At 39.3% G+C, this 14,699-nt stretch overlaps 1 protein-coding gene across 1 annotated transcript in view; it reads right to left on the bottom strand.

Moving 5' to 3' along the window:
* Window positions 1–9,944: 9,944 nt before the first annotated feature.
* Window positions 9,945–14,699, bottom strand: part of LOC149085786 (protein tolkin-like) — a 57,001-nt gene continuing 52,246 nt past the window's right edge. Inside the window, exon 19 of the mRNA XM_089232185.1 lies at window positions 9,945–10,128. Coding sequence (XP_089088311.1) covers window positions 10,024–10,128 — 105 coding nt within the window. The 3' untranslated portion in view covers window positions 9,945–10,023. The remainder of the gene's footprint in view (window positions 10,129–14,699) is intronic.

Here is a 14,699-nt window from a genome sequence, read left to right on the forward strand (position 1 = left end):
CGACCCCTTCCGTAAATTTCGCCCCTGACATGAATGACCAAAAGAGTGATCTAGACCATTTGTTCTCAACTGCCGGGCTGCGGCCCGGTATCGGGCCCTGACCACATTCATACCGGTCCACGAGTGATTAGCATTTCATTTTTCGTTGGTCATGAATTTGACCGGGCCTTCGACTCAAAGAAATGAATGCAACTGGGCCGCGGGCTCGAAAATGTTGAGAAATACTGATCTAGGGAGTACGCAAGTATGTGAACCATGAAAACGAATGACCTGGAGAATGTGTAAACGTGTAAATGATCAAAAGAGTAGAGTATAAAGTGAGAAACCATGTCAGTGAGCGAAACAGTGTGCAAGCATGTGTGTGTGTGATCAAAAATGACTAAGGGGGTCTTTTGTAATCACTCTTTACTACTCACTATTCCATTCTTACTTATTATACGGTTTACCTATCTGGGGTAGTGACTATTTGACTAACTTAAAACCTATTACATCACTACAGAAGAAAATTATAAGGCTAATTTTTATAATGACTATTATACTCCTTCCATCACTCTCTTCAAAGGTATAGAAATTCTACCACTTAGGTACTTATATTTTTATAAATCCCTGTTACTTCTCTTTAAACGTCAATACTCCCTACCATTAATATCCACTCGATCATCTGCTAGGCGTAACGTTACATATTCTTTGAAAATTATTCACGAAAAAATACAAAAAATTCATTTCTCTTACCTAATACCTAAGTGTTATAACCTACCTACCCATTGAAATTAGGAATGCTTCCTATCGTTACACGTACAAGAAGTACCTCAAAAGATATTTATTGTCTATTGATGATATCTCCGTGCACTTTTTTTAGTCTTTTGTTTTTTTAAAGAAATCGCCCCTCACACTAATTAAAGTAATTGATTTTCTCCCATTATATTTATCAACATTTTAAATATTTTGCCTTTCTGACAGTAGCTCAATTATTCAAATCATACTTATAATCTCTAAATTTGATGCTTAAAATGCACCCACCACGCGTTGCCACAATGATGTTACTATTAATTTTTTGTTTTTTCCCCTTCACCCATCTATTTGATATTTAACTATCAATTTCCCTCCCCATTTATATTTGCGTTTATGTAAAAGTGTTAATATATAGGTATTTCAACCCTCACACATTGTACTTTTTTTTTTAAATCAATAACCCATCATCCAGTATGTGACAGTCATGTTCACCTTGGATGAAAAGTTGTCTCCATTTGTATATGTATGCGTGTACATTTCTTTGCTAAATAAATAAATAAACGAATTCTAAAAAAATTCACCGACATGGTTTCTTTAAACGAAGGATGCTCAACCTTTAGGAGAGTGCCGGCCACTTCATTGGCTCGCAAATGGGTGGCGGGCTACTTAACTGATCTGTATATGCGTCGTGTGTAACTTAAAATGCTGTGGGAACTGCACCGCGGGTAGATTAAGTGCTCTGAAACTGTATACGGGTCACAAGTTTGCTGTAAATATTCCGCGAGTCAATTATGTGGTCTGGAAATGTGCCGTGGGTCTCTCAATTGATCTGTAAATACGCCGGGGGTTCCATGGAAATGTGCCGTGGGTCCTTTAAGTGGTCTGTAAATATACCGCGGATCACTTAAGCGACCTGTGAATGTGCCGCTAACTTCCTTTCACAAAATTAGGTTTGAGGTCGTTACATCAGATGTCTCCGAGGGCCAGTACCTCTTAGAGACAGAAGGCCTCTGCATGCTGCTCGTGACGTCAGCAAGTAGTCCATTTTCCCCCAGAACATTCAGGGAAAATAATTCCCTGCTCGTGCCAGTATTATCGCTGTATGCCCGAGAGGCACACACACACACAGTGGTAAGATGCTCGTCTTCCACTATGAAGGTTACCATCAAGGTCCATGGGTTCGAATCCTGACATAAAACGTCAGAAACAAGTTCTTTACCTACTGAGCCTGTGTTGACATCCGATTGATGGAGCCTTCGTTTCCCACCCAACTCCACTGGTTGGAAATTGCCGTATGGTGATATATGACCAGAGTTGGTGTGCGGTAATAGGATGCTGTGGTTCAAAATGTGGCAAACTTGCTAGGTAGTCTTAATGACATTACAGATGAACTTGGCAACCCGTGCGTAGGCCTTCTATTTGGAGGGGGGTGCTAGTCTCACCCGGGGGCCTTGGAATGCATGGGAGGGTCTCTTGATTATTTGAGTAGGACTTTCAAGAGAAAGTATGTAGGCTGTGCGTGTAATTTTCAATCAGATAGAACACATGAGCATCACTTGTCGCGGATGTCCATGGTGCTCTTAAGACGGCCCTGAACTCTATGCGTTGGCACGAGGTTGGAACCCTGTCAGCTAATGCAGAGACACATTCACGAATCAAGAGGTTTGATTATAATCATCAACGCAGAAGGAACTCCGTACCAAGGCCAAGAACTCTAACGTATTCTCCAACAGAAATAATCATGATGCTAATGTGATTGTTCATCCAAGTTGTCGGGTAAATATCTTCTCAGTACAAAAAAAAATCACGCATACATCCTCAATGGGTTAAGTGAGCACCCCCCCCCCTCCCGCCATGGGAATGGCCTGGCAGGGCTCTAGCACGGGGAGCAGGGAGAAATTTTAATATATTTTTGTTTTGTTTTTTTTACACTAAAAATTCCATACAGGCTTGCCCTATGTTGTGGGGAAGGGAAGTCATGTGTGTGAACACCGAAATTCTCGCGGGGAGAGGAAAAACTTCTATTGGGGGAGGGGGAATTCACACTTTCACAGTTTTTCAAAAAAACCTGTGAATATGGGGAAGGAGGAGGGCGGGTGTTACCTCTTTCATTCTGACATGAACAAAATAGGTTGCAAACAATTCTATACTACTTCACCAAACACCAACTCTGGCCATATCGCTATATTATAATTTACTGCCATTAATGAGATGGGTTGGAAATGAAGGAGCTATCTATCGGCGGTCACCTCAAGCTCTCTAAGGAAAATATCTTATCTATATCCTCCTACGGGTTTGAACCTGGGACCGTGACGGCCATCTTCGCGGCGGTACACGAGCAGCTTACCAACACTTGGGGGCAACACTCTACCCTGGTTCACCCTTGACGAAAAAAGCAACGCTTCCAAAGGAAAAAAAATCTCTCGCCTTGTTTCAGGCAAAGTGTAGTTGCCTGACGTCAAATATGACGTGAAAATTTGGTCATTTTCTCTGAATGACGTCAGTCAAAAAAAATCACTTAATTTCAGTCATTTAATGACCACGAACAATAAAGGTCAGGAAATAACGTGATACTTGATGACCTTAATGAAATATCAGGTCATTTCATGACCTTCATTAGCCATGAACCCAAGCTGTCACGTGACGTCAATAAAAACGTTTTTTGGAAATCATAAAATGTCTCAAACATCGTGACAAAATGGTCATTATGTCCGTTTCGGAAACGTCAAAAATGACCATTTGCAAATAGTTCGACTTTCAGAAGATAGATGGCGCTATTCGAAGAGACGGAAGGGAAGAAATGTATGACGCAGCGGCGTAGCTCGGATTCAAACCCACACCGATCACGTTATCGTAGCCGTACCCAACGAGTGTTATTTTATGAAGACTTCACTATTATTGATTAGTTATATTACAATATCCGTTAAGTAATCTCCTGAGTTTAGCCGATGGAAGTTATTTTTTCGTTTTCTTTTATTCTTTTTGTCCTTGAAAAATATAATAATTATAAATATAATTATTTGCATTTTTTATAATTATCGAGAAGAAAAAGATTTAAAAAAATTCATTTTTTTAGTTCAATGTCAAAGAACCCATTGCCAAAGAGTACATCTTTTTCAATTGTTGATAGATTTCACAGATCTTCTGATCTTCCGTAAAAAACATGATATGGATGTAATTATAATTTATACAACGTGTTGATAAATTTATATGAACAATTACTCATTGAAAAGTTTTACATTTTCATTCAAACAAAATCGCAATTAGAAGTACTTCATTTATCTTGTGACAACCAGTAACGAATAGGCCTAGGGTAATTTTGAAACACCCTCTGAAGGTTCATTAACAAATATTTTGGGTAATCTTGATATTTTCATCCGGAACAGAATTTTTCAGTTCGAAAGAAATTCGTGATTTTTATGACGCAAAATCATTTACGCCATGTAATATCACGTCATTTCATTAGGGGTTATTCAAGTATTACGTCAGCATCGAGGGAAAAGGGGTTTCGGATTTGCTGAAAAGGGGGGAATGGGGGTTTAAAGGTTGCTTACGCCGTCAACCACCTCTTTTTGAAGATATAAAATATTCTAAGCTGCTGACGAAGGGGGGGGGGGTGAAAAATGGATGAAAATCTGCTTACGTAATACTTGAATGGCCCCCTTAAAGTCATCAAGCATCACGTTATTTCCTGACCTGTATTGTTCGTGCTCAATAAATGACTTTGAAATGACGTGATTTTTTTTTTGACTGACGTCATTCAGAGAAAATGACCAAATTTTCAAGTCATATTTGACGTCAGGCGACTACTTGGGAAGGTCATGAAATGACGTGATATTAAATGGCGTAAATGATTTTGCGTCATAAAAATTCCGAATTTCTTTTGAACTGATAAAAATTCTGTTCCGGATGAAAATATCAAGATTACCCAAAATATTTGTTAATGAACCTTCAGAGGGTGTTTCAAAATTACCCTAGGCATATTCGTTACTGGTTGTCACAAGATAAATGAAGTACTTCTAATTGCGATTTTGTTTGAATGAAAATGTAAAACTTTTCAATGAGTAATTGTTCATATAAATTTATAAAACGTTATATAAATTATAATTGCATCCATATCATGTTTTTTACGGAAGACCTGTGAATCTGTCAACAATTGAAAAAGAAACAATGAATTCTTTGACATGTACATTGAACTAAAAGAAAATGAACTTTAAAATATTTTTCTTTCACATAATTATAATTAACGCAAATAATTATATTTATAATTACTATATGATTACATTTTTGAATAATAAAAAAAATAAAAGAAAACTAAAAATAACTGCCATCGGCTAAACTCACCAAGAGATTGCTTAAAGGAAATTGTAATACAACTAATCAATACTTGTGAAGTCTATAAAATAAAACCCAATGGATACTGCTACGATAGCGCGATCGGTAGAAGTATGGCGTGAGTTACATAGGGACAATCCTCGAACGGTGCGGATCCGAGCTGCGCCACGACTACATACTTTTTGCCCCTTCTGTCTCTTCGAGTGGCGCGATCTATCTTCCGAAAGTCCAACTATTTGCAAGTGGTCATTTTTTTGACGTTTTCAAAATGGACATAATGAACATTTTATCACGTCATTTGAGACATTTTATGACTTCAAAAAAACGTTTGGGATGTTTAGGAAATGAAATATCAGGTCATTTCACGCTCTTCATTGGTCATGAAGGTCACGAAATGGCGTAAATGATTTTGCGTCATAAAAATCACGAATTTCTTTTGAACTGGAAAATTCTGTTCCGATGGAAAATATCAAAAATTATCCAAAACGTCTCTTATTGACATTTTGTTTGAATGAAATGTAAAACTTTCAATGAATAATTGTTTATATGAAATTTATCAACACGGTACATAAATTATAACTGAATCCATGTCATGAAAATTAATCTGTGAAATCACTCAATCACTCAACAATTGAAAAAGATGCAGTGGATTCTTTGATGTGTGCATCAAACTAAAAAATTCAATTTCCTTTGCAGACTATAAACATTATTTGCGATTTAAATTTTGAAGGATAAAAAAAAAGAGAGAAAACAACTGTCATCGGCTACACTCAACTGAAGATTACTCAACAGAGAGAGAGAAATTAATGTTTAATACATAACTAATCAACGCATGCGAAGTTATAAAATGGGCCTCGATCAGAGTTCCGCAGCAACCTCTCACTTTTTCTCCTATTTGTTCTCGAATAGGGCCATCTATCTTCCAAAGGTCAAACTATTAACAAATCATCATTTTTTGACGCATTTTTGACGTCTTCAACATGACCATTTTTATCACGTCAATGACGTGACGTCATGTTGGAGACATTTTATATGACTTCCAAAAACACGTTTATTTTTCAAGTCAAGCGACAACGTGGGATACTACGTGGGCCACAACGGAGGAAAAAAATTTCCTCAGAACAGAAGGAAAATATCTCCGAAAACCGGAAAAGGATGACAAAATTGTGAATTTTCCGAAATGTAGGAGGACGACAACAAAAAGAAGGACATTTCCTCCTTTAGAGGGACGTCTGGTAATCCCACCTAATAATGATCAACAATACAATGTGAGCAGCTGATCAAAAGCATGTGCTGTCATCTCTTGGTCGAAAAAACGCGTTTTTATGTTTAAAGAATGATGAATCTGCAAAATATATGCCTGCAAAAATTTTCAATTTAAATTTTAGAACATCTAATTGAATGAGAAAAAAATTTGTAATTCAACAAAATTAAATATTACTAGTGAAATTATTGTCTGTTAATGTGTTAGAAAGGTAATTTGTTAATTGAAAAAAGAAAAAGTATTTATGTATGTGGGAAGTTCATTGACTCAATGAATGAGTTATAGTGAGGGCGGGCAAAATGTCCGTCGCTGTATCCATCGGGAATTTTTTGATAGGAAAAAAAAAATAACCGAAAGGTGGAGGCCATGGGAACCTGCAATGCCTAGCTAATGATTTTGTCTTCCCCGAACATCTGTACTAAGAATGCTTTGACCGGAATAGAAGTGTGACATCTTGCATAAACGTAACGATAGAAAGCGCATCTCTCTCACGCAAACATGGCACGACCTTCTCGCGCAGAAACGTTAAATAACGCTGCGCATTCACCGTAGCCGTTTTCGACTCATTTACTGGGCACTGCGTTTCAAAGAAGAAGGGTCCTATGATGAACCACACTATCACTTTAGGGGAATGCAATGTACTCACGTGGATTAAACGTCGCCCAGATGCGGCAGTTATGGGTATTAACGTCGCCATGAAGCAAAAAATTAACTTCATCTGTCCACAAGATGTTAAAGACCCAGGTGGGATTCTGTTCGATTGTTTTGGAGAAATCCCATCCCGCAAATGTTTCCCTCTATGCAGTATCCGCTGGTAAAAGTTCATGGCATGACTACAATCTGTATGGGTATCAATGACGATTCCATGAAGAATATTGCGTTATTGTATCGAGGATGGTGGTAAAGGCCCACGTAAAACAGCTTCACCAACAAAGCTTTATCTTTCGCACTCAGCATCCTTGTTCACATACACGGTTTACAACGGTGAACTGATTGTGGATTAGGAGCTTAAGTTCTTATAACCGTCTCATTTGCATATTTCCACCGAATTCGCTCGTACCAGCGCGAACTATCGGCTGTTTTTTATAGTTTACCCCTCCCCTTAAATTTGAACCGTTTTTTACTTCGGTTATTTTTCTGGTTTATATTCATTTTTAAAGTTTCTACTGACTTTTTGCCCACCCTGTATTAGAATTTTTATATTTCGCTCTTTAATCTCATAGCGAACGGTAGTGTTTTCTCATGCTCCGTATTAGTACAATCATAAAGCACTATAACTGTCGGGCACGTTGTCATCGTGCCCCGTCACTAATTTTTTAGTATCTCAAATGAAAACTCGTGATTATGGAAATTATCACGACTTAGTTAAAGAAGACGAAGTCGAGTTTTCTCCAAAAAAACGGGACTAGGTTAAGTAAAAAATACGGGATGTATGGTCAAATTATTGTGGATACTAAAGATCACTCAGAAAGACTTATAAACATTTCTATTTTTATTAACACATCCATCAATTACCCACAACACATACACAATATCGTTTTCAGAATCGAAATTTTCACTATTTTTCCGAAATCCAATATGGCGCACATCACGCATATGTGAATTTAATGAGGAATAAAAATTGATTTCCGCACATCGAATTTGAATCAATCGATTGGAATTGATGAAATTTTCAAAATTTTACAACAGAAATTTGCATGTATGTCTAAGCTTTCGAATATTTTTAACTGGCTTTTGCGAGGATGAATTTTTTTTGGAAAGAGAGAAAATTCAACTGCCTTTGCGGAGAATCGAACCCACGCCCCTTCACTTTCTGAGTGAACGCACTAGACTACTACTAAACCATACATGTACCTCGTCCATATTCCTCTGCGGAACCTCTAACGAATTGGTACATGTTGGAATGTGCGTGAAGTTTGTATCTGTGTAATGCTTGTTATGTGTAGTGCTGCCATCTGCCACCAGTTTTTCTAACTATGAGTGAAGTGTAGTGATTGAATGATTTATCGTTGTAGGCCTGTTGAACGCACTAGACGAAGGCAGCGAATCTCTGAATCTTTCCTTGGAGCTCGTGTTCACTGAAAGGGACCGTCGTACATGGACTGCCGGACCTGACTCGAAGGCAGTTTAAGTTTCTCTCTCCAAAACTGCATCTGCGCAACAGCTAGTTGTTAAAAACCTTCGTATGGATAAGCGGAGAGTGACGTCATCCTTTCATATTTAAGCTTGACGATGGCACGAGTGTAAAACTTCAAGCTGCAAATTTGGTGACAAATGAAAGAAATTCGACAAATGTTTTTGGTAATGTTGGCAACTTTTTGAAGTTATATTTCTTATTCATTGATCGCTCGCCCCCCCCCCCTTTTTCTGTTTATGAATACGAAAGTTTTTCTAATTTCTGGAGTTTGGCGAGATTTTTAATCGCCCAACGGAAATAAACAATCATGATTACGAAGTGGAAAGACTGGTCACAATTCGACAAATATGCATTGAGTTGGCTCAATGTTCCTCTTAGTACTTGGCTGCATTTTCTGTCTGATTGGGTCGAATTGTCACATTCAATTTTAAACCAGCTTGAAATCAGTTCTTAGAAAGAATAGTCAATTTAGGTACTTTGTCTTTGTCTTCAAAATTTCTCACCAAGACAAAAAAAAGTTATCGCCAAAGATATTGGATATAATAAGTACAGGGTGTCCCATAAATTCGTAAATTGTATTGTTTAAAAATTGATAAAAATTTAAAGAATTGGTACATTTGAATGCAATTCGCGTTATTCTAAAGGAGGGGGTTTTTTTATCGATCGAACGCTGCACGAAATCAAACGACTAAAAATATGTAAATCTGAGTCCTATAAAATGCAGGGTGATGCAGCATTTGTGAATTTTCCTGTTTCGAGCGCTTACATAAGGTTCTCATTGTGATCTTGATATTGGTGGATAAAAGCCCTATTGATTTATCTCAGCCAAACGGATCGCCGGTTGAAGCTTTGCGGACTTTTCGGACACAAAATAGATTAAAGAAAGGTCTAGATCCAATCACTTCTTTCATACAGTGCCCTCTATCGACAAAAATTTGAACTAAATTTTTTTCCTGCAATATAAAAAAAATCCCCCTCTTTGTGAGAATAAATTTTCCGCAAACCGCATTCAAATGCACCAATTTCTTCAATTTCATGAATTTTTAAACAATTTATGAATTTCCGAGACACCCTATGCATAAAAATTGAGGTCTGGGAGGGATGAAAAGTGAATTTTCACACATAGATATACTATAGCTATTGCCACTGAATACACACACACTCACATAAAATACGCTGGGGAAAAAAATGGCGTCACAGCAGCCATCTTGTCTTCACAACCAATACGTATGATTCGTATAGTCCACCTCCCCCATATAATACCAATAGACTCTCCCTACTCTCGACACGAAACTTCACGGTATGTACTGTACAGTTACAACGACAGACATTTATGTTTGTATGACATAAGCATGAAGTTATCTTGATTTCCTCCTGTCCTAACGATTTCGGAACATTAAAACGTCTTTTTTTTGCGTGATTAGATGACCGATCAAAGTATCTGGGATGACGCCAAAAGAATGTCCTTGTTTTTGAGAACGCGATGGCAGTGGTGGCGATTGCTGTCTAAAGATTCGCTGTCCAATTGTGTGAGAGAAATTGCCATTTCCCTGAATCAGATCTCGGCAAAGGACATCACGAATCCTTTACGGTTGATGGTATCGTCCGAGAAGAATCGGACCAACATCCTTGACCCTGATGAGATGATCTCTGATGGAACCTACGGAACAAATATGAGAATTAGGATACATATATATATTATACAGGGTGATTATAACTGAAGTAATCTGAGTAGTTTTTCCTCAAAAACTACTTATCCGAATACAGCCAAATTTTTAGGATATCTTTATGAGACCATGAGAGATAGATTTATGAAATAGAATAGTTCAGTTTTTATTTTATACAAAAATTGCCACGTTTTCAAGACAAATAAATTCAGTTGGTTGAATGGTCGACGCGTTTCATCTCTTCAATGGAGAGCCGTCATCAGGAGTCGTGGAGGCAAGGGCGTAGCGGGGGGGGGGGACTTGGGGGTCTGGTTCCCCCCCCGAAATGTGAGAAAATGACCGAAAAAAGGGAAAAAGATGGCCAAATCCATTGTTCTGTCACTTTGGTCCCCCCCCCCCGAACGAAATTTCTGGCTACGCCCCTACGGGGAGGGGTTATGTTTACGTCTGGTCGTCCGAAGAGTTCGCCTTTGTATTTGCTGTGTCCGAGTGGTCTTTGGATGCGAATTGGGGAGCCATCTGTTGCAAAGTGTTGAAAGTTTTGTCACGACTGAGGTTAATAAAGCTTGTCCAAGCTGACGAAATAGGTGGCGTGTTTCTTCCATCATTAACGAGGAAATTCTGGCATGTTCTGATGAAGTATCCCTCCAGAAAATTCAATTCGGAATTGTGTGTTGCTTTTTTAAAAACAAACGCTTTATCAAAATAATGTGAATGTTGCCAACAGTGTTGGGCAATAGCCGAACTATCCGTCCGTCCCTTCTCAACATGCTTTCGGTGTTCGAGAACTCGAATATTTAGATTTCTCCTATATAGTTTGGCCAATATACCCATTTTCGCAATTCTACCTCACCCTCCGAAGAATCTGGTATCTACTTTATCCCATGCAAGAATTGCGAAAATGGATATATTGGCCAAACTAGGAGAAATCTTAATATTCGAGTTCTCGAACACCGAAAGCATGTTGAGAAGGGACGGACGGATAGTTCGGCTATTGCCCAACACTGTTGGCAACATTCACATTATTTTGATAAAGCGTTTGTTTTTAAAAAGGCAACACACAATTCCGAATTGAATTTTCTGGAGGGATACTTCATCAGAACATGCCAGAATTTCCTCGTTAATGATGGAAGAAACACGCCACTTATTTCGTCAGCTTGGACAGGCTTTATTAACCTCAGTCGTGAAAAAACTCAACACTTTACAACAGATGGCTCCCCAATTCGCATCCAAAGACCACTCGGACGCAGCAAATACAAAGGCGAACTCTTCGGATGACCAGACGCGTAAACATCACCCCTCCACGTCTCATTCGTGTGAATTCTGACCACGAGGTCCGGATGACGGCTCTCCATTGAAGAGCCGAAACGCGTCGACCATTCGACCAACTGAATATTATTTGTCTTGAAAACGTGACAATTTTTGTATAAATTAAAACCAGGCAAAGTTTCTAATTTTTGAGATAAAAGTTCAGTTTTTCACCACCAGGCGAAAAAGTGGTGCTTTTTTTATAGCATTTTACATTTTCCCATGGTCCATATAGCGTATATACCAAGTTTCAACGGAAGACATTTACCAGAGCGGGTGCTACATAGGTCTGAGTAGTTTCAGTATACCCCGACACTGCTCCGACCATGCCCCCCCCCTTCATATTCTAGAGCAGGGATTTTAGGCTGGGATCTTTGGCAAGCCTCCATATTGATTTACAGCGGGAATAAACAAAATTTTCCCGGGCCCCAGGGCTACTTTACCGTACACGAACTCCCGTCATACATCATCATACGGCAATTTCCAACCAGTGGAGTTGGGTGAAAAATGAGGGCACCATCCGTCGGTTGTCACCCCGAGGATCGGTAGGTAAAGAACGTACTTTTGACGTTCTATTCCCGGATTCGAACCCATCGACCTTGACAATAACCTTCATAGTGGAAGACGAGCAACTGCGCCGCTCGGATGCCTGTTGGGCCCCCCCCCCCAGGTCTGGAGCCCTCTAAGCCCCGCCCTAGTGGTGGCCACGGCTCAGACGAATATAGCACCCGTCAGTATACTGACACTACTCCGACCTATGTAGCGCCCGTTCTGGACGACGTATTCCATTGAAACTTGATACAGTCGATTCCAGTTTTAACGAATTCCGTTATAACGAAAAATCTCGTTTTCACGAAAACTTTTCTAACCCCTCCCCCCCCCCCTCCAGATTACATAAGAACAATGTAAAAATCTGGAATTCCTTTACAACGAATTTCGTTATTACAAAGTGATTTCTCCGGCATCTTGGAGTTCGTTATAACGGGATTCGACTGTATATACGCTATAGGATCCATGAGGAAAAGGAAAATTCAATAAAAAAAGCGTCACTTCTTCACCTGGTGGTTGAAAATTGATTTTTTTTTTTTTTTCATAAATCTCTCGCGCATGGTCTCATTAAGATATCCTAAAAATTTGACTGTATTCGGATAAGCAGTGTTTCAGAAAACTTCTCAGGGTACAAGAACTTTAATTACAATCACGCGGGAGAATTCAAACTCGGTTATAACGACATCCAAGATTCCGTGAAATTTCATCGTTATAAGTGAGGTAGACGTTTCCGAGACTTTTTTTTGACGAAAAATGTAATCAGATGCCGTGTAAATACTCCTTACTCCCGACTCTTTTAACCCTTCAAGCGGTTTTAATTTTTTCCTGCTCTGCATTACAACTGTCACAGTCGAAATCACTAAACCTTCTAGAAATTACTACCTATTTTCAAGAAGAATTTTTTTTTCCTATCGTTTGAGCTGATAAATGCTCTCCTCTCCCAATACAAAATAATAATAAGAAGAAGAAAGCAAGGAAGGAAAAAAAAAATATAGTTTTCTCTGTTATTTAAGCTGCACGCTTAATAGTATAAATACCTCGAAGGGAAAGGATAACATCGTCTCCCTTCCCTTCGGTTATTAGACTTTGAACAAAAGCTGACTCCGCCCACTGACAGCTGATTGGTAGGATGCGGGGAGTGGAAACATGTTATCAGGAGCAGAAAACTTACAATGGTATCTGGGCTCTGCGTTACCGAAATAAGAACGTTTGAAGAACCCGAGATATTCCGGGATTCCCAAAATAAAGCGGATCAAGTTAGACGATATATCGCGCGATTGCCGCTGGTTAGGTGATCAGGAAATTTGCCACGGGTCACATGAGTGGTCTGTAAATGCGGCCGCTTATAATACAATTTATAAATTATGCGAATCACCCTTATTTCTGATTCTAGTAAAAGAATACAAAAGTATCAAGACGAGTCACTACCACGCGTAGGGTTCCGATCCGACAGCGTTCTTTGTTTTCAGCGAGTAGCCAGCGCTATAAAGTGCTATTTACACTGACGAAGAGGCTAGATTAGCTTCGAAACAGCTGCCTGCTGTGCTGCCTTATTTTTGTATTTTGAGCTAATATGATTGGTTCTCGTCTTTCTCACTGTGCCCAAAAGGCATTTTCATTGCATCTGGAACTGTGCCGTGGGTCACTTATATGATCTGAGAATGTGTCGCTTGGTTCATTTTTACAAAATTTGGTTTGACGTCGCAGGCCACATCAGGTGAGCCCGCAATTTAGCGTGCGGGCTACGAGTTGGGCATTGTGTGATCCAACGAATCTACCTTCTATCGGTATACTATCCTCCAATTTCGTGTCACCAGTCAGGTACCGTCTGCGTGCATCGATCATGTGATTGGTCAAATTCTCATAAGGGGCCGTTCAAGTATTACGTAAGCACATTTTTAACAATTTTTGACCCCCCCCCCCTTGTCAGCAAAATTTCGTCATCAGCTCTGCCCCCTCTGAATCCTAACGCATATTGGTGGGATCAGAGACATACATGGGTGGTGGCGGATGCATAGGAGGGGAGGGGCTCATGCCCCCCCCCGACGATCAAGAATTTATTTTTTAATGCAAAAAATATTTATTTTAATTGAAATTTCAGAAGAATATACCTTTACATGTTATTATTATCAATTTCTGTTAACTTCGATGCTATTTGAAGTCTAAGTACAGAAAATTTCTCTTTAAGAAATTCATTGTGACCCACCCTCTGAGCCACAAATGCTAAATTTATGGCCCACGGGCCAAATGTTGCCCTGGGGGGTTATCTGATGTGGCCTGCCCTCTTCAAACCTAATTTTGTAAAAATGAACTAAGCGGCACATTTACAGATTGCTTGTGTCCCGTTCAATCTCAGAACATTTAAGCGGCTCGTGGCATATTTTCAGATCACTTAAATGACCCGTGACCACAGTTTCAGAACACTTTAGTGATCCGTGACGCGTGGCATAGTTCCACAGCACTTAAGCGGCCTGAACACATTTTCAGAGCACTTAAGCGGCCCGGACACATTTGCAGATCACTTGGATCCGCGAAACATTTAGAGATCACTAAAGTGACTCTGTAGGGCACTTATCAATAGGGGGGGGGGGTGTCACTTCAAGTGCCCACAAACTATCGAAAGGTTTTTCTCGTTTTTGGCGCACCGAGTAAGATGCCATTTAAAATATTTCATATTTTCATAAAGGGTGGTTGATGACGTAAGCAT

This window comes from Pholcus phalangioides, unplaced genomic scaffold, assembly GCF_987345545.1.
Source record: "Pholcus phalangioides strain wild (caught in Gottingen) unplaced genomic scaffold, Ppha-v1.0 ptg000005l_1, whole genome shotgun sequence".
NCBI classification, from domain to species: Eukaryota; Metazoa; Arthropoda; class Arachnida; order Araneae; family Pholcidae; genus Pholcus; species Pholcus phalangioides.